Source organism: Anomaloglossus baeobatrachus, chromosome 2 (genome assembly GCF_048569485.1).
Source record: "Anomaloglossus baeobatrachus isolate aAnoBae1 chromosome 2, aAnoBae1.hap1, whole genome shotgun sequence".
NCBI lineage: Eukaryota > Metazoa > Chordata > Amphibia > Anura > Aromobatidae > Anomaloglossus > Anomaloglossus baeobatrachus.
This window is the reverse complement of record NC_134354.1, coordinates 183,253,065-183,279,003: the sequence shown is the minus strand read 5'-3', so window position 1 is coordinate 183,279,003 and position 25,939 is coordinate 183,253,065. Positions and strand designations below refer to the sequence as shown.

The 25,939-nt window shown below is 43.1% G+C and overlaps 1 protein-coding gene across 1 annotated transcript in view; it reads right to left on the bottom strand.

Moving 5' to 3' along the window:
- The window catches only part of NYX (nyctalopin), a 43,488-nt gene extending 22,947 nt beyond the window's left edge, over nt 1-20,541 (bottom strand). Inside the window, exons 1-2 of the mRNA XM_075333519.1 lie at nt 20,442-20,541; nt 19,020-19,096 (exon numbers count right to left, since the gene is read on the bottom strand). Coding sequence (XP_075189634.1) covers nt 19,020-19,053 — 34 coding nt within the window. The 5' untranslated portion in view covers nt 19,054-19,096; nt 20,442-20,541. The remainder of the gene's footprint in view (nt 1-19,019; nt 19,097-20,441) is intronic.
- Nucleotides 20,542-25,939: the final 5,398 nt, after the last annotated feature.

The following is a 25,939-nucleotide window of genomic DNA, read 5'->3' as shown; positions in this document are numbered from 1 at the left end:
TTGAACACTCCTAACTACTTTTTACTCACTTACTAAAGCACTAAATTGGTTTTGTAACCTCATTGAGCTTTGAACTTCATAGGCAGGTGTATCCAATCATGAGAAAAGGTATTTAAGGTGACCACTTGCAAGTTGTTCTCCTATTTGAATCTCCTATGAAGAGTGGCATCATGGGCTCCTCAAAACAACTCTCAAATGATCTGAAAACAAAGATTATTCAACATAGTTGTTCAGGGGAAGGATACAAAAAGTTGTCTCAGAGATTTAAACTGTCAGTTTCCACTGTGAGGAACATAGTAAGGAAATGGAAGAACACAGGTACAGTTCTTGTTAAGTCCAGAAGTGGCAGGCCAAGAAAAATGTCAGAAAGGCAGAGAAGAAGAATGGTGAGAACAGTCAAGGACAATCCACAGACCACCTCCAAGGACCTGCAGCATCATCTTACTGCAGATGGTGTCAATGTGCATCGGTCAACAATACAGTGCACCTTGCACAAGGAGAAGCTGTATAGGAGAGTGATGCGAAAGAAGCCGTTTCTGCAAGCACGCCACAAACAGAGTCGCCTGAGGTATGCAAAAGCACATTTGGACAAGCCAATTACATTTTGGAAGAAGGTCCTGTGGACTGATGAAACAAAGATTGAGTTGTTTGGTCATACAAAAAGGCGTTATCCATGGAGGCAAAAAAACACGGCATTCCAAGAAAAGCACTTGCTACCCACAGTAAAATTTGGTGGAGGTTCCATCATGCTTTGGGGCTGTGTGTCCAATGCCGGCACCGGGAATCTTGTTAAAGTTAAGGGTCGCATGGATTCAACTCAGTATCAGCAGATTCTTGCCAATAATGTGCAAGAATCAGTGACGAAGTTGAAGTTACGCAGGGGATGGATATTTCAGCAAGACAATGATCCAAAACACCGCTCCAAATCTACTCAGGCATTCATGCAGAGGAACAATTACAAAGTTCTGCAATGGCCATCCCAGTCCCTAGACCTGAATATCATTGAAAATCTGTGGGATGATGTGAAGCGGCTGTCCATGCTCGGCGACCATCAAACTTAACTGAACTGGAATTGTTTTGTAAACAGGAATGGTCAAATATACCTTCATCCAGGATCCAGGAACTCATTAAAAGCTACAGGAAGCGACTAGAGGCTGTTATTTTTGCAAAAGGAGGATCTACAAAATATTAATGTCACTTTTATGTTGAGGTGCCCATACTTTTGCACCGGTCAAATTTTGTTTAAATGCAGATTGCACATTTTCTGTTAGTACAATAAACCTCATTTCAATTCAGAAATATTACTCAGTCCATCAGTTATTAGATATATGAAACTGAAATAGCTGTTGCAAAAACCCAAATTGTTATAAAGAAAAAAGGTTAACATTAATAGGGGTGCCCAAACTTTTTCATATGACTGTATATACGTCAGGCACAATGTATCCTATATGGTGTATACACATCAGTCTCTGTGGCACATTAATCTTGCAAAAAAAAAAAGAAGGGAAAAAGGAGTCTTGTGCAAAAAGGTAACTATTTTGTAACCTATTATATAATATAAGTAGACAACCCAACATTTCGCCTTGCGGAGCCTTTTTCAAAGTACGGTAAATCTAAACATAAACATAACATGCAATAATAAATGTAAATACAGGAAAAATAAACAAGAATATTTCAATAATACAACATATTATGTACAATGAATAAAGTATGTATATTTATTATATATATACAGTAAGTATATATTTATATATATATATATATGTATATATAAATAAATATAGCTCAACGCTGCTGAAAGATAAACAGAGACATAAAGCTGAAGATAAAAGTTGAGTCTATAAAAACATAAAATAAACGAAGAGTAAAATGAAAAGAGGATCAAAGCAAGAAAAAGCAAAAGCTGAAGATGAGTAAAGAGAAGGAAATTCAGTAATTAAAGAACACAAGTATGTAGCAAACAAGAGGTGAGCAAACATATAATATGTGATTCCTGGGGCTGAGAGTACAAGGCCAAAATTGCACCTATAGGTTTGAGGAAACAGTTACTAATGTGATATTAACAAAGGTGAGTGTCCCATACAAACAAAGGCAGTAAATCGGTGTAGATACCGTATAACCCTGCCAATAAAGGAGAACCTGTGTATCAATAACGCTAATGGAGCTATCATCCTGATGCAACGCACAACTCCGGCCATTTCCGACATGTCACATGAGCTGTCGGCACGTCACATAACTCATCGTCCCCAACTTTACAACAGCGCACAGCTCAAACATAGAAGCAAATAAATGCAACAAGTTCCGCCCACCACAGGGTGTGTAATATTTCCTCATCTGTCACTACAGTTACTGCCTTTGTTTGTTTGGGACACTCACCTTTGCTAATATCACGTTAGGTATTGTTTCCATGGACCTATTGACGCATTTTTGGCCCTGTATTCTCAGCCCCAGGTATCCCTTGTTATAAGTTTTATCACACTATCACCAATTTGTGTTCTTGTTTGCTACGTACTTGTGTTCTTTAATTACAGAACTTCCTTCTCTTTACTCACCTTCTCCTTTAGTTTTTTCATACTTTGATCCATTTTATTTTTTTTATTTTATTTTGCACTTCATTTATTTCATGTTTTTACAGACTTATCTTATATCTTCAGCTTTTCATGTCTCTTCATTCCCTATTTTTTTGTTTTTTCTTATTTTTTTTAGTTACGATACTTCATTTCAAGTGTATCTGTTTATGTAGCTGAATATATGTATATGTGTCACCCAGGGTTATGGGGTACTCAGTTCCGGGCGGTATATATCTGTGGAATATTACTTTGGTGGCCGTAGCCCGGTTCCGTTCCCTGGGCCCTTTTTGTTAAGGGGACGTATTTACAGGGGAATTGAATAGTGTTCACACGTAACGCCACTTGCGGTGTTGCGGCTATATTGATGGAGCCACCGCTGCACAATGTCCACTACTGGGGATGGTGTTAATGGCAGCCTGTGCCCTAGAGGGTAGGTGAAATGATGGGTGTCGGAAGGTAGTCCACACAAGGGTTCAGTGTAACTTGGTTTTTACTCACTTCTGTTGGTGGTAACTGGTCACCCGAGGCCGGCTGGTTTCACCTTCAGGTCTTCTTTGTCCCAGTGCTAGTTTAGTAATCTGGAATCTTCTTCCCCTGAAGCTGTCTCTGGTTCGTGGGTCCCCGTGGTGTAGAGCAACTGGGGGTCCCCGTCCGGTGGTTTTTCTACTGCTGTCCGCCTGAAGGTAGCGTGAACCCTGTGGGGTTGGAGTCTCTGGTTCTGTCCCCGATTCTCCCTTTGCTACGGAGAATCAGATTTTGAGGGTCAGCGAGGTCTGGTCCTGTCCCTGGTTCTTCCTTTGCTACTGAGTCTCGGATTTTGAGGGTCAGCGAGGTCCTTAATGGTCCCCTCGCTGTGCAGCTGTTAACAGGCCTGCCTGGAGTTTCTGCCTGTCCTAGAGTCCTGTATCCCGTTGGTGCGTAGTTCCCGGAATTCTCCACCATACTCCACCGGCAACTACCCTCCTGGGCACCAGGTTACTGTCAACTCCTTGTCAGTGCGTCTCCTCCTGTTCACCTTCACTGCTCGACTCCGACTGACTCATTGTCCAGTGTCTGCCCCTCCCACCTGCTCAACCAGTGGACTGGACTGGCTCCAACTCTGGGCGGCCATCCATTGGCCCGACCCTAGCCTTGTACCATTGTATGGGGGATTTTTGGAGAAAACTGGGATTACCTGGAGTGTTTGTGTGTGACTGACACTGGTCTTCCGGGGCTCTAGGTAGTAGACCAAAAGTTTGGACACACCTTCATATTCAAAGAGTTTTCTTTATTTTCATGACTGAAAATTGTAGATTCACACTGAAGACATCAAAACTATGAATTAACACATGTGGAATGAAATACTTAACAAAAAAGTGTGAATAAACTGAAAATATGTCTTATATTCTAGGTTCTTCAAAGTAGCCACCTTTTGCTTTGATTACTGCTTTGCACACTCGTGGCATTCTGTAGATGAGCTTCAAGAGGTAGTCACCGGAAATAGTTTACAGTTCTCAGGTGTGCCCTGTCAGGTTTAATAAGTGGTATTTCTTGCCTTATAAATGGGCTTGGGACCATCAGTTGTGTTGTGCAGAAGTCTGGTGGATACACAGCTGATAGTCCTACTGAATAGACTGTTAGAATTTGTATTATGGCAAGAAAAAAGCAGCTAAGTAAAGAAAAACGAGTGGCCATCATTACTTTAAGAAATGAAGGCCAGTCAGTCCAAAAAATTGGGAAAACTTTGAAAAAGTGTCCCCAAGTGCAGTGGCAAAAACCATCAAACACTACAAAGAAACTGTCTCACATGAGGACCGCCCCAGGAAAGGAAGGCCAAGAGTCACCTCTGCTGCAGAGGATAAGTTTATCCGAGTCACCAGCCTCAGAAATCGCAGGTTAGCAGCAGCTCAGATTAGAGACTAGGTCAATGCCACACAGAGTTCTAGCAGCAGACATATCTCTAGAACAACTGATAAAAGGAGACTTTGTGCAGCAGGCCTTCATGGTAAAATAGATGTTAGGAAACCACTGATAAGGAAAGGCAACAAGCAGCGAAGACTTGTTTGGGCTAAAGAACAAAAGGAATGGACATTAGACCAGTGTAAAATTAGGGATCCGCACAGAATACCTAGTATCCGTGCACTGACCGCGGAAAAAGAAAGAAAATAGGAATAAAGCAGGTGCGCTATACTTACTGAGTCTCCCGCATGGCTGTAATGCTACTTCCAGGGCCACTCATTACTCTCATACATATTCAACATTTCCCCCGCCCACTGGCAGTCCTGGCACCTCTGTTTGGTTGCAGTCAGACTGCACCCCGTCCTGTGTGACAGCGTGTCTGACTGCTTGGAATCACACATGCTGTGTGGGTACCTATAGTGGTGTAAAAATAAATAAATAAATTGGCTTAGGGTGTGTCCATATTATGATACCCAGCACAGATAAAGCATACGGCTACAGCCTGCAGCCCCCAGCTATGTGCTTATCTTGGCTGTGTATCAAAATAAGAGGGACCACACGTGGCTTTTTTTTTTCATTATTTAAATAAATGATTTTAAAAAACAGTTGGCAGTCCCCCCAATTTTGATATCCAGACATGCTAAAGCCAACTGCTGGGGGATGGTATTCTCAAGCTGGGGAGACCTATGGTTATCGGAGCCCCCAGCCTAAAAATAGCCTGCAGCCACTTAGAATTGTCTCATCCATTAGCACATTGTCATGACTATGCTCTGCAGGCCCGCCATCCTGCCAGGAAAACCGTACCAAACCGCAGGTTATTTCTTGCCAAGAGATGAAGTTTTGCTACAATTTTAATGCAGAAAAAAATGTACCAAAAATGCCCTGTGTGAACATAGCCTTTAGAGGTTTTGACTTTTGAACAGTTAATGAAGAGATTTTTTTCCTTAATTTTTTTTTTTTTGCAGCCTTTTTATTGGACAGTCCATAGTGCAGAGAATGACATGCAATTTATTTTTTTCCCTTAGGATTTTCTCCAAACCTCTGCATTGTAAAAAAAAAAAAGTTTAAAATTTCAATGAACAGTAAGGTGGATTTGCCATAGAAATAAACTGGAAAAGTTTTCTAAGACATTCTGAAACTGTTTTTAGCTAAGTGCACATAGGGGTTTTTTAAGGAGATTTAGGCACAGAAAATTGCTATGTGCACACTATCTTTTTTCCGTGGATTCCGCTGCTGAAACCACCTGTAAAACCTATCCAAAAAACAAGTAGAAGAATGAACATATTCATTTACATGTAAAAACATCTTACTGTGCATATATTCATGCTTTTTAACACCTAATGACCACTTCAGGGTTTTTTTTATTATTATTATTATTATTGTTATTTTCTGCTTGAAAGACGCTCTGTTACTTAACAAAACAAGCCAATGTGAAAGCTCAGAAGACACTTGGAACTGAAACTGATCAGACTTTTTTTTTAGCATTTTGCCATAGTTTTTGCTTAAAAAAAGAACACTAATGGTTCCTTCATTATTAAATAGAGTGAAAAAATCCCTTGAAAACTACAGTAAAAAAGACTTTACAAAAACTGTATGTACAGTACTGCTCACCATTATTTGCACCCCTTCATTTTTTTCATAGATTGTACAATATTTTCAGAAATAAATGGAAATGTACCAAAACTATATCTTCAGGACTTTTTAATTAATGGTCCAAAGTAATGCAACAATAAAACATTATTTGTCAACTTACATTTGGCAATTTCAAAGAAGAAACCAAATAAACAGCATGTGCAGCAATAAAAGCACTACTAATTAATACTTGGTTGCACACCCTTTGGCATTGATGACAGCCTCCAAACGTTTCTTGTAGCCATCTATAAGCTTCTTGCACTTCTCAGCTGGTATTTTCTCCCACTCTTCCTTTGCAGTTTGTTCAAGCTCTTGAATGTTTGCAGGCTTCTTTTTCCCAATGGCAGAATTCAGTTCACTCAAAAGATTGTGAATGGGATTGAGGTCAGGACTCATTGCTATCCATTTTAAAATAGTTCATATTTTATTTTTCAACCATTCCTGTGTACTTTTGGATCTGTGCTTTGGGTCATTGTCTTGCTTGAAGACCATTGATCTTCGATTCAAACCAGGTTTTCTTACACTGGGTAGGACATTTCGCTCTAAAATCTCTTAATAATTCTCCGATGTCATGATTCATGTGATACAGGTAAATCCCCCAGTACCAGACGAGAAAAACAATCGCACAGCATTAAGGATCCTCCACCATGATTAACTGTTGGTAGGGTTTTTTTTCTTTATAAGCTTGATTGCGCCGTCTGTAAACAAACTGTTGCTATGCATTACCAAAAAAGTCTATTTTTGTTTCATCTGTTCACAGAATATTTTCCCAGGATTGTGGTTTGTCAAGGTACTCTTTGGCAAAGATCAGTTGTTCCTTTTTGTCTTTTCTTCAGCAATGGTTTCTTCCTTGACCTTTGCCCATAAATCTGTGCTTGGTTTAGTGTGCTGTCTATGGTACTTGTTGACCTCAGACTGTTCCAGGTTGGCCAACAGGATTTTTGACGTGGTGTTTTTTTACACCATTCGCACCAACCTTTGAACACATCTCGTCAATTTTCCTCATTCCCCCATGTCCAGAGAGGCTCTTGACAGTTCCATGCTTGGCAAACATCTTAATAACATTGCGCACTGTTGAAACTGTGATACCACAGTCTTTGGAGTTGACCTTATACCCTTTGGAAATCTTGTATTTGCTAATAATAGCAGTTTTGATGTCATCAGACAGCTCCTTTGTCTTCACCACTGTGACAAAGGAAGAAGGCCTTTTTAAAACTCTGAAGTCATCGTTCATTGGCTAACTCATGCCCTATGAGCACCGACAATTTACCACAAGCGAATTAATATGTTTTCCTATACTTATTTAATGTAAAGGGTGCCAATAGCAGTGTCACAGCAGCTTTAGGTTTTTCTATTTTTCCTTTCCATTGTTTTTTTTCAAATTGTTGGTTATCATTTGCTCTTTTGTATTTAACATGAGTGCTCTATACAAAAAGCGGTTTCACTTGATTTTTTTTTTTTCCAGGTGATATTCCACATTATATACTTAAACTTTATGGGTGCCAATAATGATGAGCAAGACTGTATATATGCATGTATCTGTATAGACACTGCATGGAAACATTACAAAGCCTCCTCAAAAACATGGAGATTTTGCACAGTTTTGCTCTGGAGACTAGGCAAAAAAGTTTGTGCACATACCCTTTGAGGAGAATTTTGGGGAGTTTCTGCTCAAAAAGAGCCTGGAAAAACCCCATTGTGAACACAGCCGAATTTACATACCCTAAAATTCAGAATGTTTGGATTCACAGATAACTCCTTCTGCAGTCTGCTATGTACCATCTAGCATTGAAGCTGCAGATGCCAAATGGTTCAATATAGTTAATGAAACCCTATAGCAAAAATGATTTTAGCTAAAATGCATGTATATTGGTAGAAAACAAAAGTGTCCACAAAGGTGTATCCCTTAGGCCTTCCTCACATGTCCGTGTTTCCTGTACGTGTGGAATCTGTTTTTTCACTGATACCACACGTACCCATTATAACCTATGGGGCTGCCATGTGCATGTTTTTACATGTACCGTAAGTCCATGTGAACCACAAGGAGACATGTCCGTTTTTTTCCGACAGCACGGATGAGGATGATAAGGGCCAATACAAGTCATCCATGTCCTATCCGTGTGCTGTACATGTTTAACAATGAAAGTATTGGACATCCTTTGCAATTTCATTCTTTCTTTAGCCATACTGGAAAAACACAGATGACACACAGATGTTTCATTGATGGCACACTGATGGTATACACTAACATTGGTATCAGTTTTTTTACATACTTTTTTTTAGGCCTCTTTCACACGTTCGTGAAAAACCACGCACGTTTTTCACGGATGTGTCAGAGGAGCGTTTTGCCCTCCGTGAGTCGTGTTTATGGCCTACGTGTGTTCTCCGTGTATTATCTGTGATAACACATGGAGAACGGGAACTTTCTGCTCACCTGTCCCTGGCATCGCTGTCCGTGGTACTGATCTTCGGTCTCCGGTCCTGCCGACTCCCCGCTGCTGCTTCCGGCCACAGTGAAGTGAGTATTCAATGAGCATAATGAGCAGCGGTCGGAAGCAAGTGACAGCAGCGGCAGAGCCAGGAGGGCTAGTGAAGGTGAGTAAAGTATTTTTTTATTTTCTCAAACATGTGTGTTTTCTCCTGTGCGTGTCACACGGAACACCTCCATGTGGTCCGTTTGCGTTCCGTGTGACACCCGTGATGCCGGAGAAAAGCGGACATGTTGACGTGTGGAGCACACGGACACACGTATGCTCCACACGTACACACGGTCCATGGCAGAACACGCATTTGAGCGCAGACCCATTGATTTTAATGGGTCTACGTGTGCCCGTGTCTCTGGTACGTGAGGAAAAGGACCAAACACGTACCGGAGACAAGGACGTGTGAAAAAGGCCGTAGACACACGTATGAAGGGGGCCTTAGCCGCTAAACAATATTTCTCTTATGATGGCCAAGTAAAGGCCATTGCAGTATAAAATAGGGTGATTTGAAGAATCATTGTATATTTATTCAGTGTTATTTTATTTGTAGTTCAATTTTGGCTTCTGTGACGCCCTGGCCGGGCCAGGTAGTCACAGATAGGGCCCCGCATTACACCAGTCCCCTAACAAGGTGACAGCAGCCAAACATTTAAACCCTAGTCACCCCCCTCAGTGCTTGATGGACACACCAGGGGTGGAGCAAGGTGGTTGGACACACCCACCGAGGAGTTCGGATGGCCTGAGGCGGGAAAAGACAGTAGTTCAGTTTGAGAGTTCAGTGGAGGAGGTCAGGCCTGTGTGACAGGCCTGTAGCAGACTGACAGGTGCCTGGGTAGGAGCCCTGGTACCTTTGGCTAGGAGGCAGACGGAGGCCTCTGTCTGCAGGAGCCGGGAAGACGGCTCGGTGGAACCGTGGTGGACCAGGTCAAGGTAGTGGCCCGCCGGTACCGACCCGGGGAACCGACTCGGAAACCGGAGCAAAAAGGGGGGTACTCAGACCCTCAAGCTAGGTCCAGAAGCTACTGGGGGCTAGCTAATTAACTGATTGCGGCCAGGACTATAGGTCCTGTCCCACCCAAAGTCCCGACTGAAGGCAACAGCCCAATGAGGGGGATAGAAAGCCACCGCCACGGCAGAGAGATCCCACGGGCCAGCGACTGTGGGCAAAGGGCTCCTCAGGCAACCACAAGCTGGGGAGCAGACTCCTGAAGTTGCAAGCGCAGGTAGTCCACCATCACAAAACAGGTGCAGGAGAAAGGCAGAGACCACCAACCGGGTGGGGGACCAGACTGCAGCCGGCTGCGTACACCGACCACCATCACCTTGGTTTACCAGAGACTCGTGTGTTTACTAATAGTGAGTACATCAGTGCCCTCCGGCCGCCCATCTCCCTGCACCTCCCAACTCCCCCAACGGGTCCCGGGGCCACCATCCCTACCCACGGAGGGGTTAACAACTTGCTGCATAACATCTCCCCTGGGTGCCCCATAACTGCAGCGGTGGTGTCCACCTTCACCACATCCCGTGGGTGGCGTCACGAACTTAAACACGGCTCCAGCCGTACACCTACATCCCCACACCGCCAACCCCTTTTTGATCGGAGTGACCGCAGGACCCCCAGGTCCGGAGACCCTCGAGCCACCCACTGAAGGTCCAGACCCGAGCGGCTCGGCTGCCGAGCACGGGGCGGCACACTAACAAACCAAATAATGTTATCTGTGCCTACAGAATATTAAAAATGCATTATTTTATATAAAATTGAAAAGATGATCCTTGGACAAATAAATAATGTAAAGTTTTAAACTTTGACATCTCTGAAAGACAGAATTACCCATAACTGTCATTTCCATGTAAACAGCTGAAGCAAATGGGGTCATATATAATGTGCATGTACTGAAATACAAAAGCGTGTGAAGAAATGTAAAGAGAACAACTGATTAGAAAAAATAGAAAGTACCGTATATGTTTTATTCCACAGCAGCAAAGGCTTTCAGGAAACATCCAAACTGAAAACTGAAGAGAGGCTTTCTGAATGGTTCACGGTCAGAACTTTATGTACTTGTTACAGCTAAAAATTCTCATTTAGAATCTTTTGTTTATTAAATCCAGGCTGCACCTACAATAATGGAATTCATACACTGACAGCTTGGAACACAGAGAAAGAGGCTTTTATCACATGAAGAAACATTCTAACTGTGAAATTGTGACAACATGAAATGAAAGGTCTCTTCAACAATAGGCAAAGAAGCAACATATCACTCATTGCTATCTTTTGCAATCAAATTTATTCAATCACTATGGCAAATTGGACTCATTAGCAAAATTTACAAACTCAGATGCCGTTTTGGTGCTGAAATTTATATACCAAATTATTGCAACAAATCTGCATCTTCTGGCAAAAAAAAGTATCAGTATCGTATCATGTTTACATGCATTTTTTTTGTGCCAGAAGACGCAGATTTGGTGCAGGAATTTGGTGTATAAATTTCAGCACCAAATCTGCATCTCCTGGCAAAATATCGCATCAAAACTGAATCGCATTTTGATGCATTTTTTTTGCCAGGAGATACAGTATTGGTGCAGGAATTTGGTGTATACATTTTCCGCACCATATCTGCATCTCTTGGCAAACCCCCCCCCCACAGTTTTCTGCCAGGAAATGCAGGTTTGATTGAACTCAGATCACTTGAGTTGAAGTCACTGAGTTCAATGAGTTCACTTTAGGTCAGTTTACCTACAGTTACAGGCGGGCTACCGTGGGAACGTACAGCTGTGACCGCGGATAAACTGAGTGACATCACTGCTCACAGCTGCGGCTCAGTCAGTCTCTGCCTGAAGCCATAGCATGCGGGCATGTTCTGTGCCCGCATGCTGTGACTTCAGCATGTAGCAGAGTCAGGAACGTCATGAGACCTCATGTGGACCTCAGTCAGAACTGAGTGTTTGGAGTTAATATAGTCAACAAAGAGGGTGTTCTTTTGGGATTTTATTTCAACTAAAGGATTTTTTCTGTGTTTGTTTTTTTCTTTTTTTCTTATAGTGTAGTCATGGGGAGGGTCTCATAGTTGTCTCTCATTACTAATCTAGGGCTTAGTGAAAGCTGTGAGCTATCATTAACGCCTTATATTACCCCAATTGCCACTGCACCAGGGCAATTGGGATAAACTGGGTAAAGTGCCGATATTGTCGTATCTAATGGATGCAACAATTCTGGGCAGTTGTAGGCTGCTATTTTTAGGCTGGGGGTCCCAATAATCATGGGTCTACCCAGCCTGAGAATACCAGCCCCCTGCTGTCTGCTTTATCATGGCTGGGTATCAAAATTGGGTAAATAATTTAAAAAAAGCCACATGGGGTCCCTCTTATTTTGATACACAGCCAAGATAAGCACAGGGTTGGGGGTTGCAGATCATAGCAGTATGCTTTATCTGAGCTGGGTATCACAATATGGCGGACCCTATGCCAATTTATTTATTTATTTATTTATTTCTACAGCACTATAGAGACACAGACAGCATGTGTGATTCCAAGCAATCACAGACGCTGTCACACAGGGTGGGGGCGTGGTCTGACTGCAACCAACACACACACCGGGATTGCCGGAGGGCGCGGAAGCAGTGAATATGTATGAGCATTAATTATCGGACCCGGAAGTAGTATTACAGCCGTACGGGAGACTTGGTAAGTATAACGCTCCTCCTTTATTCCCTATTTTCTTTCTTTTTGCCTTCTTTTATTTTAAATTATCTGGATGGCTGAATCCGAACAGTTACACAGAGTTCATAGAGAGCTCCGTGTTTGGGGTTGGTGAACGGATAATAGGTATCCGGTATGGACCCCAAACTTTACAAATCAGGTTCTCCCATCACTAATTGTGACGTTTGATTTTATGTTAGATAGTGATCCAAAATGTTAAAAGTAAAGATAACTGTCTAATATAAATAATAACATGGATACAATGAGATAGCAAAGGCATTGAAGGTTCCTAGAGATATAGTTGGATGCACAGGACCCAATTCATCACAGGTTTTACGCCAGAATTCTGGTGATAAAAGCTTTGGAAAGTCATTTAATTTTGGTACAATGTGAGGCTGCTCTATAATGTTGCAACTTTTGGTGTTCTATTTTTAACCGGCTCTGACAAAGTGGTTAGAGGTGAGGCAGGACAAGGCATGGCAGCTAAATTAATGATGAGTGTCGGCCCTTTTTACGCCACAAATCTGACTAAAATTGGAGTCAGATGTGTGGTGAGGCACACATGGAGGCACATGCCACTTTTCTGATGCACCAGATCAACACCGATGTGTAGAAAGGCAGTTTTGATGAATCAGGGCAATAGTTTGCAAGTTCAAAGCTATAGGAACACTGGCTACATTACATGGACATAGAAGAATGCGTAAGCTATCACTAGCTACCACCAGCTACAGTGAACAATGATGGTGATTAGGGCTGAGCGAGCCCAGGCTGTAAATGTCCGGATCCGCGCGGTTTCAGCACTATTCCCGGGCCCGATCCGGGCCTGGGATTCCGGCTGCACGATCCGGAACCGGCATGTAATAAAAAATGGAAAAAAAATAAATAAATAAATAGCGTTTCATACTTACCAGACTCTGTCATGGCGGCACACTTGCTTCCGGGTCGCGCTTTCACTTCCTGTGCTGTCACACAGCTTTCCGTGTTTTCCCCGCCCAGCGGCCGTCCTCTCAGCTGTGATTGGTTCCTGGATGACCCACCCCCCAGCCTGTGACAGTGTCTGCAGTGCAGTCATTGCTTATCGCGGTCAGTACTACGCTGCACTCAGAGCGGGCGGTCGTGCTCTATGGCTGCTTGCTCTAACATGTAGCAGAGCTGAAGCGGCGTGGGACTTCTCCTGTGGATTATGTCGGAACTGTAGGGTGTTTGGGGGTTAATAAAGTGGTGAAGGAGGAGTGTTTTGTATTTTATTTCAAATAAAGGATTTTTCTGTGTGTCTGTGTTTATTTACTGTCACTTACAGGTTTGTGTGATGCAGGTATCTGATAGACGCCTGTGCCATCACACAAACCTAGGGTTTAGCAGCAGCTATGTGCCCCTGCTAACCCCTGCTATTACCCCGACTGGCACCACATCACGCCAGCGGGAAGAGCCGGTATCGCACCGGTATGTCGCATCTAACAGATGCGACATACCAGACGGCTGCGGGCTGAGGATATACCAGCCCCCAGCCGGCGTTATCTTGGCTGGATGTGAAGATTAGGGGGACCGCAAGTCGGGGTTTTTTTTTTTTACTTTCACCGGAATCACAGGTGCGAGGGGCTCTGGCAGCACCCGGCAGCCTCGCACGTGTGACTCCGGGCACTGGATAAACAGCACAGATACTGCGCACAGAGACGGCTGGGGCTGCAGCCGAGCGCTATAACTGTGCTGCCGAGTGTGTTTACCACCGTGACTGACAGTGCACTGCTTTCCCCGCCCACCGGCCGTCCTGGCGCCTGTGATTGGTTGCAGTCAGCTGACACGCTGACACTCATGATGGGGTCGTGTCTATCTGCAACCAACAAACGCTGGTGGGCGGGAAAAACCATGAATATTGAATTGTCAGCTCCGGAAGGTAACAGCGTGACCCGGAAGTAGTGTGTCGCCATGACAGCGCCTCGGTGAGTATGCCTCACTCGTTCCCAGCCCCCTAGCCCCTCCACAAACGTTTTAACCCTCCGGATTCTGGTCCCCATTGACTTATATGGGCACCGGATTCCGGAGCGGATCGGACTTATTTTTAAGTCTGTTAACGACCCGCCGGCCCCGGATTATTGCCTTCCCGCTCAACTCTAATGGTGATGCTCGATGATGGAGATGCTTTGTTTACTCCGGCACTGGAAACCTGCAGTGTATACAGTGATGGACAAGAGTATCAAGTGTCAGGAAATCCTAGGAGAAAACATCACGCATTCTGTGAGAAAGCTGAAGCTTGGACACCATTGGATCAACCAACAGGACAGTGATCCCAAGTATACCTCAAAGTCCTCCAAGGCTTCTGAAAGATTCTGGGATGGCCATCACAGTCACCTCACTTGAACCACAAAGAAAATGTTTGCTGGGATTTGCAGGAGGCTGTTGTAGAATGCAATCCAAAGAACATTCGTGAACTGGAGGCTATTGTTATATAGCACTCCACTTGCCAACAATCATCATATATCTAATATATAAAGCTGAGTGTGTGTGTGTGTGTGTGTGTGTGTATGTCCGCTAAAGGAATCCGCACTGTCGCATTTACAATCACGAAATTTTGCACAGACGCCTCATGTGACTCAGGGAATGTCATAGACTATGTTTTGAACGGAAAATTTAACCCTGCGCTTTACAAATACTCTCCAAAATCGTGCCTCCATTAAACTGAATGGAGGTGGGAGCTGCAGGCTAACAGACAGAGAGACAGACAGAGACAGATGTGGAAAGAGACAGACAGAGACAGACGGGCAAAGAGACAGACCTGGAAAGAGACAGACCTGGAAAAAGACAGCCCTGGAAAGAGACAGACCTGGAAAGAGTCAGACTAGGAAAGAGACAGCCGGGGAAAGATACAGCCCTGTAAAGAGACAGACCTGGAAAGAGACAGCTGGGCAAAGAGACAGCCGGACAAAGAGACAGCCGGACAAAGAGACAGACCTGGAAAGAGACAGACGGGGAGAGAGACAGCCTGGAAAAAGACAGACGGGCAAAGAGACAGACGGGCAAAGAGACAGACCTGGAAAGACATAGCCCTGGAAAGAGACAGACCTGGAAAGAAACAAACTGGGAAAGAGACAGAGCTCGAAAGAGACAGACCTGGAAAGAGACAGACAGGCAAAGAAACAAACCTGAAGAGAGACAGACCTGGAAAGAGACAGACGGGCAAAGAGATAGACCTGGAAAGACATAGCCCTGGAAAGAGACAGCCCTGGAAAGAGACAGCTGGGCAAAAAGACAGCTGGGGAGAGAGACAGACCAGGAAAGCGACAGACTGGGAAAGAGAGACAGACAGACACACACATAGAGACAGACACAGAGATAGAGAGAGACAGACACAGAGATGGAGACAGATAGAGTGATACAAATACAGATAGAGAGATAGAAACAGAGAGACAGAGACAGACACAGACCGACAAGGAAAGAGACAGACAGCGACATACAGATAGAGACTGGCAGAGAGACATTTACTATCCCGGCCAACGCCCGGTACTACAGCTAGTATATATATATATATATATATATATATATATATATATATATATATATATATATTTCAATACAGTCACTGCCAAGTTTTGCAATAACCAAAGAAAAACTAGCTGGGGACTGGTAAATAAGATGTGACTCAGGTACCAAAAGTTATGAGATTCCCGATGTTAAAGGGAATCTGTCAGCAGGTTTTTGCTCCCCCATCTGAGAGCAGCATAATGTAGAGATAGAGACCCTGATTTCAGCAATGTGTCACTTACTGAGCTGTTTGCTGCCATTTTGATAAATTCAGTATTTTCTTTGCTGCAGATCTAGTGGTTATATAGAGCGCACGAATATGCTGGACTACCTGGCAGTAGGACAAGTAGTCCTCTAAGGATAATCTACAGCTGATTTTATCAAAACAACACTAAGCAGCCCTGTAAGTGACACACTGCTGGAATCAGGATCTCTGCCCCTACATTATGCTGCTCTCAGATTAGGTGGCAAAAACCTGGTGACAGATTCCCTTTAAGAATATCTGAGCACCTGGCGGTCCCAGGCAGAAGGTATTAATGCCATATATTCATGACTTTAGCTGTCTATAGATATGAGACATGGCATACACAATTTCATCTATCTGCCTAATATTAATTTTTGGCTGATGCGGAGAACGCACTGTGATGCAAGTATATGCATTGCATTCGGCTCTGCCCCAAGTTGACAGAAATATGCCTCCCATAACTATAGGACCTAGGATGGGTAATAGTGCCAAACAGTGATACTACATTACTCTTAAGAATTCTGTCCATCTTTACCAGTTGCATGCTAGCCTAGCGATAAATGCTTCCAAGCCATGATGACTTATATATGACTGGTTTGGACCTTTGCAATGAAAGAAAGATTGGATTATTTTTCTGACTTCAGACAGGGTGATAAGCTTTCATGTTATCAGTCACTATCAACCACAAACAAATGGAAGCCATAAGCCTAGAATACAATATGACAATCTCTTGGAGGATGTGGATCCTATGCACGCCTCTACATCACCGACCTCTGCCAAAACGGCAAGCATCACCAATAGCCAACTTAGAATTAGCAATATGATGGAGTCCTGTAGTCTGATGGTCGCACAGACAGGAACAATACCTCAGGTATTTGTAATAACGTACATTGTAAAGTTATGCAAACCTACGGGTCATGCTATTGTTTTATTTAGTAGGCAATTATTGATGATATGTTCAAAATGTAGCACCCCTGAGGTATCAGATGCCACAAATTGCAACCTGTGGAATCCCAAACCCCGGAATATCCGTGCCAGTCAACACATCAGCACCCTCAGGCCACATACACAACCTCAATTCCAGACTGGGAGACTGCCTAGCAACAGGTAAAAGAGATGGGCACTTATTGGCTAATTGCCACCCAATCTGTAGGGAGAGACCCAGCAAGGGGAGGGGCCAGTGGTTGGAAGCAAAGGAGTGAGGAGTGAGGAATAAAGTAAAGAAGGAAAAGTGTAACAACCCTAGGACAGCGGGACACTTTATGGTCAACTGTTAAATCTGCCAGGTGAGGGGATCTCCAGGGTCTCTCTCCACCCAAAGAGTCTGAAGCATGAGCAGCAAAGAGGGGACCTGGGACAAGGAATAGAAGTCCACCCATTAAATAGTCCAGGCTGCCTGCAATAGGACCAAGACTGAAACGGAGGGGCTCCCCCAGAAGCTGTAAGCCACAGGAGCCCAATACAAACAAGTGTGCATGGAGGACAGCTACCCCAAGTCACAGCTGGCACGGAGAACAAGGAGAGCGGGAACACCTGAAACCGGCACCAGGGAGTCTAGGTACCGAGCCAACAGTAAAAAGGCAAGTTGAAAGTGCAATAGCGGTGTGGACTGTTTCCTTCTCACCCCCGTACAAATGCACTGACTGTTCCCTACTATTGCCCCCATCATCCACTGCTGGGGCCTAGCCCTGCTTGCGGAGGGCCCAAAACACCTAAGCTGCATTACTCCACCAGCCCCAGCAGGACCCTGCAGCGGCGGTTTCAATAACCTGGCCACACACCGCAAGTGGCTTATTCGAAAAACTCTTATTTTATTTTCTTTTATTTACCTTCCATTTTTCACCCCCTTTTGATTGGACCGACCCCCAGGGTCACGGAATGGGGCATCGGCCACGGCCACGACTGTTCCCCCCTGTGCACCACACGCCTGGGACCGAGTACTCCACAGCCCTGGGTCATCAAACCCCGAACTTGGTGTAGTTGGCAGGATAAGGACTAGACCCATAACCTCGGGTGACAAGCGCACCTTACAAATTGAACTGTGACTAAAACTTGCAAAATTGCCGCCATTTTGGAGATTAAAAACAACTGCGCCACAAGCTGCAAAGGGAGCGAAAACCAGAGATCCCGCCCCCTGGGAGTGCCTGAACCATGTAAAACGAAACCAGCGGCGGCTTCAATACCCTGGCCGCACACCGCAAGTGGCATAGTCGAAAAACTCTTATTTTTATTTTATTTTATTTTCCTTCCATTTTTAACCCCCTTTTTATCGGACCGACCTCCAGGGTCACAGATCTGGGCATCGGCCGCGACCCCGACTGTTCCTCCCCTGTGCACCACGCACCCGGGACAGAGTACCCCACAGCCCTGGGATGTCATAAAAGCTAGGGAACAATGGCTTGTTTTATGTAAATGTAAAAAAAATACACAAAATTGTATATACCATGGAATCCTATTAAAAAAAAACAATAGTTTTTGTGTATGGCTTTTAACTGTATAAAAAATTCTACATTATTAGCCAAAATAACTGAAGTATGCAAAAATGACAAATTTGTCCCATGGAAAACAATAAGATACAGTACCGCATGGAAACGTTACTATACCTTTTTAGACAAATGCATTTTTAAAGGTTACAAAAAAACCCCATTAGGCAGCAATTTAAAGGCAGCTTCAGAATGCTATTTGACATCCATCCACCTAGTTACCCATTTTATTATTATTATGTAACCCAAAATTTTGGTATAACTACTACTGTTCCAATATGTCCACAATAATTATTGTTTTGGTATTGCAGTTGTGAATTTTTTAGAGGACAATATAGTTAAAAATATAAATTTGTATATAATTACTATTATATACATACAAAACCTGACTAGATGACAAATTGTTTATTTTATTGGGATTCATTAGATACATGAAGCTCAATAAAGTTCTTACCAATGAAGATGTTGGCAAACATTACGTCTTCCATTAGACCAGGGCATTTCAGAAAGATTTAGAATAGGGACCTTTATCTGTAATATATGAGGATACAGACAGTTAGTAAGGACCTTTATCTGTAATATAGTGGATAGAGACAGTTATTAAAGACCTTTATCTGTAATATAGTGGATAGAAACAGTTAATAAAGACCTTTATCTGTAATATGGGGGATAGAGACAGTTAGTAACGACCTTTATCTGTAATATAGGGGATAGACACAGTTAATAAGGACCTTTATCTGTAATATGGTGGATAGAGACAGTTAGTAAGGATCTTTATCTGTAATATAGTGGATAGACACAGTTAATAAGGACCTTTATCTGTAATATGGTGGATAGAGACAGTTAAGTAAGGACCTTTATCTGTAATATAGTGGATAGACACAGTTAATAAGGACCTTTATCTGTAATATAGTGGATAGACACAGTTAATAAGGACCTTTATCTGTAATATGGTGGATAGAGACAGTAAGGACCTTTATCTCTAATATATGTGGATAGAGACAGTTAGTAAAATTACAATGCTTGGATTGGTTGATCTGATACATGTAGTTCATATTGGTACTGAAATTTGCAAAACGTGAAATGGAAGTTAACTCTATAATACCCTCAGGTAGACAGAATATGTAAATTATTATTATTATAAATAATTTATTCACTACTGTGTTATGACTGTACAGTGGTAATTATGGGCAATATAAATGATTAATCTATTGATAGTGACTTATATGGACTATTAGAAAAACCCAGTAATGATTTGTAGAGGGTACTGGTCGATTTTGTACCAAACTACAGACCCAATAATTTTATACATAAAAACACCCCCTCCAATTCTTTACATATACTGTACAATATTGTATAACTGGACTAATTATGTTTGCAGTACTTCTTCAGTCCCAAACCCTTTAGCTGGTCAGTCAGTGAGCACACTAGATGAGATCTTTATTAGCTGGTCAAATCCATAGTCGCTGGCATATGCCCTGGTTTACCGGGTGCCGATGACATCCCTTTGGGATAAATTTACTGTATTCCTTATCTCTATATCTTAATTATATATTAGTGTATGCAGTAATGTCTTATCAGAACTGAAAAGAAGCATCAATTAGACTGAAGTCTCACTAGTGCATATCTTCCTTTAACAACTAGTTTCACAAGAAAAAAATAAAACAACATTTAGGCAAAATAATTAAAATTATCCACCGTTGCCTTTTTTGTTTTACCCATATTTTATAACATATACTTAACTATATCAAGGTATTTAGCAGAAACATTATCGATAAAATCAACCTTAGAAATCTAGATTACTTCTGTAGTTTCATATTTAAAATGAATCTTAAACTCAATATTTCATAAGGAACTAACTAATCAATCATCGTACCTAGTTTTGTGGCTGGGTGCTCCTGTCGTTTCATGTCTCCGAATGATCCTTCTCTCCCTTGTATCTACATCCATTTGGTTTGCTTCTCTCTGAAAATGATCATTTAATGGCCCTGAAATCCTTAGTATCAAATAAGGATTATGGAGGAAAAGTAAGAATGTGATTGCCTGAACGAACAGCAAGACACAGATTGTTGACAAATCAATCCGGTCTATGCCTGAAATAATATCACAGCCTTTTTTGGCTTTGAGCCATGCAGTTAGTACTGTATTGCTAAAAATCCAGAGGAATGAGAACGTACAGAAATAAGTTGCATAATGTAGTGTGTAAGTGAAGTGGATGTTTATTATTTTTGATGATTGAAAAGGTATAATAAAAAAAATAGTTTAATGTGAAAAATTGATTTCTAGTGATGGGCAAGCACTAAAATGCTTGAATGCTCGCCACTCGATTCGAGCGGGTCAGATCCTCGGATGAGCTCGACACACATAATGAGCATTGTGGAAAGTCAATAATTGGCCTGTTCGAGTTTCCGACCACATAGAGCCATTCAGAGACTGCAACTGCACACCTCATGCAGTGAAGCAAGCCTGTGCGTTGTAGTTATTTTTTCATGGACGAAGTGTCCAAGCACCCGTGATTAGTGATGGGCGAATACAAACCGTAATGTTCGGGGTTCATACCGAACACATAGTGTTCGTGCACACGGTCCCGAACATGAGCTTTCTGGGACGCTCGCGTTACAGTTTGGGTCCAGTTCGGGTCCAGGCGCTGTAAAAAAAAAAGCAGATTATTAAAAGAAATTATGATTATACTTACTGCTCCCGCGACACGTCCTGCAGACTCTGTCGCACGGCCACTTCTACTTCCGCGTCCAATCGTTGCTGTGCCCCCCGGTAGCCACCACTGACTAAAGGACCTTCAATGACATCATAGCCATGTGACCAGTCTCGTGTGAATGTTATACAGACATTGACTTGCAGACTGGTCCCATGGCTATGGCGTCATGGAAGGTCCTGTTAACTTCCGGGGGTATTCACTCCACTGCTCGTCATCACTCGGCAATCTTTGGCTGTTTTTGGCCATGTTCACGGTGGCGTTAGAGTTCACCCGAGTCCATGGCTTTCATAGACTCGATTGAACTCTGATTGTCACTGTGCGAGTCTCGCATCAGTATCATCAGCAGCACAATCTCCTGACACCAGCAGGTCAGCTGCATATATTTCCATGCAGCTGAGGCTCTCCTGTTCGAGAGCACGTCAGCTGCATGTATTTCCATGCAGCTGAGGCGCTCCTGTCCGAGAGCATCAGGCCATGCGGGGTGATGCAATGCGAGACGCAAGTAGAATCATACCTTCACTGTCAGCCTGCTTCTAGCTCTGTACAGACAAATGAAGCAGAGCTGACATTGCTCTACCTGTGGACTACGTCGGGCTAAGTATTCTCCGCAGCCCGCAGCTGCCCCTGGTAATGGCACATTGTTTCTTAGCACCATTTCCAAGCACTTTAACCGGCTCCTCCAGCGGTCCTGATGACGGTGGCACGCTGGGTAATAAAGGGGTTAATACCAGCTTTGTATTCTCAGATGGTACTAAGCCCAAATTTCATGGTGTGATGCCAAATTAGACATGGCCACCATGAAAAGACAGAAAAAAAACACAACACATAGAAAAAAAATTTTTTATTAGAAATAAAACAAAAAAAACATTGAGACTCCATCTTTATTATAAAAAAAAATCCTTAGCCTGACGTAGTCCACAGGTAGAGCAATGTGAGCGCTGCTTCATTGCTCTGTAAAGATAAGCATGTCTACAGAGCTAGAAGCAGAGGGAGCCATGTCAGCTCTGCTTCATCGCTCTGTACAAAGCGAGAAGCAGGCTAACAGTGGCGGTATGATTCCACTTGCATCTCGCATTGCATCACCCCGCACGGCCTGACGCTCTCAGGACAGGAGCGCCTCAGCTGCACGGAAATACATACAGCCAACCTGCTGCTGTCGGGATATTGTGCACCGTGCTGCTGATGCGAGACTCACACAGTGACAGTCACAGTTCAATCGAGTCTATGGCAGCCATGGACTCGGGTGAACTCTGATGCCACTGCGAACACGGCCGAAAACAGCCGAAGACTGTCGAGTGACGACAAGCAGTGCAGTGAATACCCCCGGATGTTAATATGACCTTCCATGATGTCATAGCCATGTGACCAGTCTGTAAGCTAATGTCTGTACAACATTCACACCAGACTGGTCACATGGCTATGATGTCATTGAAGGTCCATTAGTCAGTGGTGGTTACCAGGGCGCACAGCAATGATTGGATGCGGAAGCAGAAGTGGCCGTGAGACAGAGTCTGCAGGACGCGTCGCGAGACCTGTAAGTATAATGACAATGTCTATTATTAACTATATTCTTTATTTTACAGCCCCCCACCCCCACCCCATTCCATAACTGTAAAGTCCAAGTTCGAAGTTTGGACCCAAGTTTGCGTTATCTCAGAACCCGAACTTTACAAAACGTTCAAGTGAGGCTCCCGAACACGAACATCGGGGGTTCGCCCATCACTACCCGTGATACTCAGCCAAGCTCCGCGAGTACCCGAGCATGCTAATGCTCAATTGAGTAACGAGCACGTTCGCCCATCACTAATTATGACCTTTATGTGTATCAAGTGTTTTTTCCCCATGTGACTTTTGGCTTTCATTATTATGTAAAAGAGGTTGTTCCCTATTTCAAGAAATTTATTACAGGGTCCAGGGTGGTCAAAAAAAAAAAAAAAAAAAAAGATGATGCTCACCTACTGGAACTGTACTAATTTTGTGTGTCCCCCCTGCACCAATTAGAACAACATTTCATTAAAATGTTAACTCCAGTTAACAATGTGGGCGTAGCTTGGACAGGGCATGGGTGATATTGGGCGTGGTCACACCCGCCCGTCAAATTCATATGTGAATATTTTATTCAGAATAATACATTATTTTTATCCTGGTTTTTTTTCATTTTTACAAAAGCTTTTGGTTTTTCGACACTTTTGATAGTAAAGGACTCAAAGGTCACAAATAGAGATAAGCAAACTTGAGGTTCGGTGTTCATACTGAACACAGACTCTACATATAAACAGTTAAATAAGTTCGGAGTTTGGATGCTTCACATATGCAAACTACTCGTGTGAGCATTGCTGTGCTCATGTACGGTCGGTGCTCAGCCTCAGCCCAGTGCGAGCCTCTTGCAGAGTTTGATCAGCTCGCACTGGGGGGTAACAACAGCATGATTGAATGTAGAGTGCACAAAAAAATAAATAAATGGAAAAACCTGGCCATGCGCCCCCGCATATGGTCTGTTAATGGCTGGCTGCACGTGGACACGAACTACCCAATTAGTGGCTTCCATTAAGGTTCAGATCAAGTCCAGGTCCGAAAACCGAACTCTCTCAAAAGCCCGGCTGCACCCACCAAACCGAACTTCCACGGGTCTGCTCACATCTACTACAATAAATGATTTCACCTATAAATACTGTTTACTCCAGCCGTTTGGCAAATCTTGCAACTGGATGGAAGTCGTGCTTAATCCATTCAATTTTTATTAAGTGTACATCATTTTATAAATATAAATATATATATATATATATATATATATATATATATATATATATATATACACAGTGACAAATAAAAGGGTAACAATGTTTTGAACTTTTGAATTCATGCTCAATATCTCACCATGCACATCTTTGAGTGTGAGACTACCTTCATTTTATAGAGACATTATCTTGGCTTTCTCATACATAAATTTGACTTGCAACTATATAGCATATGATTACTTATGCAAATTCTTGTCATGTTACTGCATTGTTACTGTTTTGCTCCTGGTGTTTTTAAAATAATTTTCTTCCTGTATACTACAAATTACAACCTGTTCTCACATTTCCTAATAGTTCAGTGTGTTATTAGGTTGACTCCCAAGCCAAAAGTCACTGCTTCTAATCGAGGAGCAGCCATGAAAAAGATTTTCAAAGAAAAGAGAAACACCATCATCCAGCTAATCGATAGTGGTCTCTCAGGCATGAAAATTGCTAAACTGCATCATGTGAGTGCCTTGGCAGTTGTAAGAAAATAAAATGAAGTGTATCCATCCATTCAAAAGCCAAGAGGTGGACGTCCAGGCAAAATATTGTAGTCAACAAGTCGGCTCATCACAAGGTCTATCAGTTCTAATGCGACAAACAACAGTGGAGATGGCTCATATGCTTCGTAAGGCCTGTTTCAGACATCAGTGATTCTGGTACGTTTGTGCTTTTTTTTAAACGTACCAGAATCACTGACATACGCAGACCCATTATAATCAATGGGTCTGGTCACACATCAGTGATTTTTCACTGACCGTGTCTCCGTGCGGTGTCCGTGATTGCCGCATGGAGACATGTACGTTTTTTTCTGGCATCACTGATGTCCCACGGACCACGCAGTGGTGTGACCCGTGAAACACGTGCCAGAAAAAAACGTGCATATAAATAAAAATCATTTTTACTCACCCGGCTCCAGCGACGCTCTCTGCAGCCTGTTCTGCCTGCTGCTTCTGAGCCGGCTCATTACTGTCGTGCATATTCATGAATGCACGACACAGCCGACCTGGAAGCAGCTCCTGCGGGGGTCAGCGCCGGCCGGATGCTGCACTGCGGGAGTGTTCAGCACCAAGGAGAGCGGGAGCAGGCACAGGTGAATTGATCTCTAAGTACAATAACGGGCCACGAAGAACGGAGCCCGGATTGCACTTAGTCAACCCACGTGTGCCGTGAATCACGGCATATGGAGGGACATGTGCGTGTTTTTCACATCTGTGAAACGGGCTTAATAGTGAGATCACAGGTGTTCATGCAAGCTCCGTGAGATGCATGTTATACAAGTCTGAAATGATGACTCAAATAAAGGTGACGAAGCCTTGACTCCAGTATGATCATAAGAAGCATCTCCTCGAGTTTGCAAAGAAATACAAAAAGTGGGGACAGTAGAAAATCAGAAACGGGTGATTTTGAGTGATGAGATGAAAGCCAATAGACTAGGTTCTGATGGGTGCAAATGGGTCTGGAAGAAAGCATAGCTAGTGGATCGAGAAATTGAAGGAACTGTCAAATTCAGTCGAGGAAGCCTGATGATATGGGGAGGTTTCACAGCCAAAGCCATTGGATAATTGACCAGGATCAATGATGGTCTCCATGCATAACCCGGCAGATTTTTTGCTTTTCTTGGCCTTTTTTCAGAGAATATTAATGATAACACAAAATCTTTTTTCCCTCTCATGGTTAGTGGTTGGGTGAAGCCATTTATTGTCAAACTACTGTGTTTTCTCTTTTTAAATCATAATGGCATCATTTCTTCATTCTTCATCCTTATGCTGTTATATTTCATTTGTTAGGAATTAGGCCACACCAGTGTGGATTGAGGAAGGTGATATTTTTTTACTGGCATAAAAATGGAACTAGAAGAAACCCGATCCTTACACA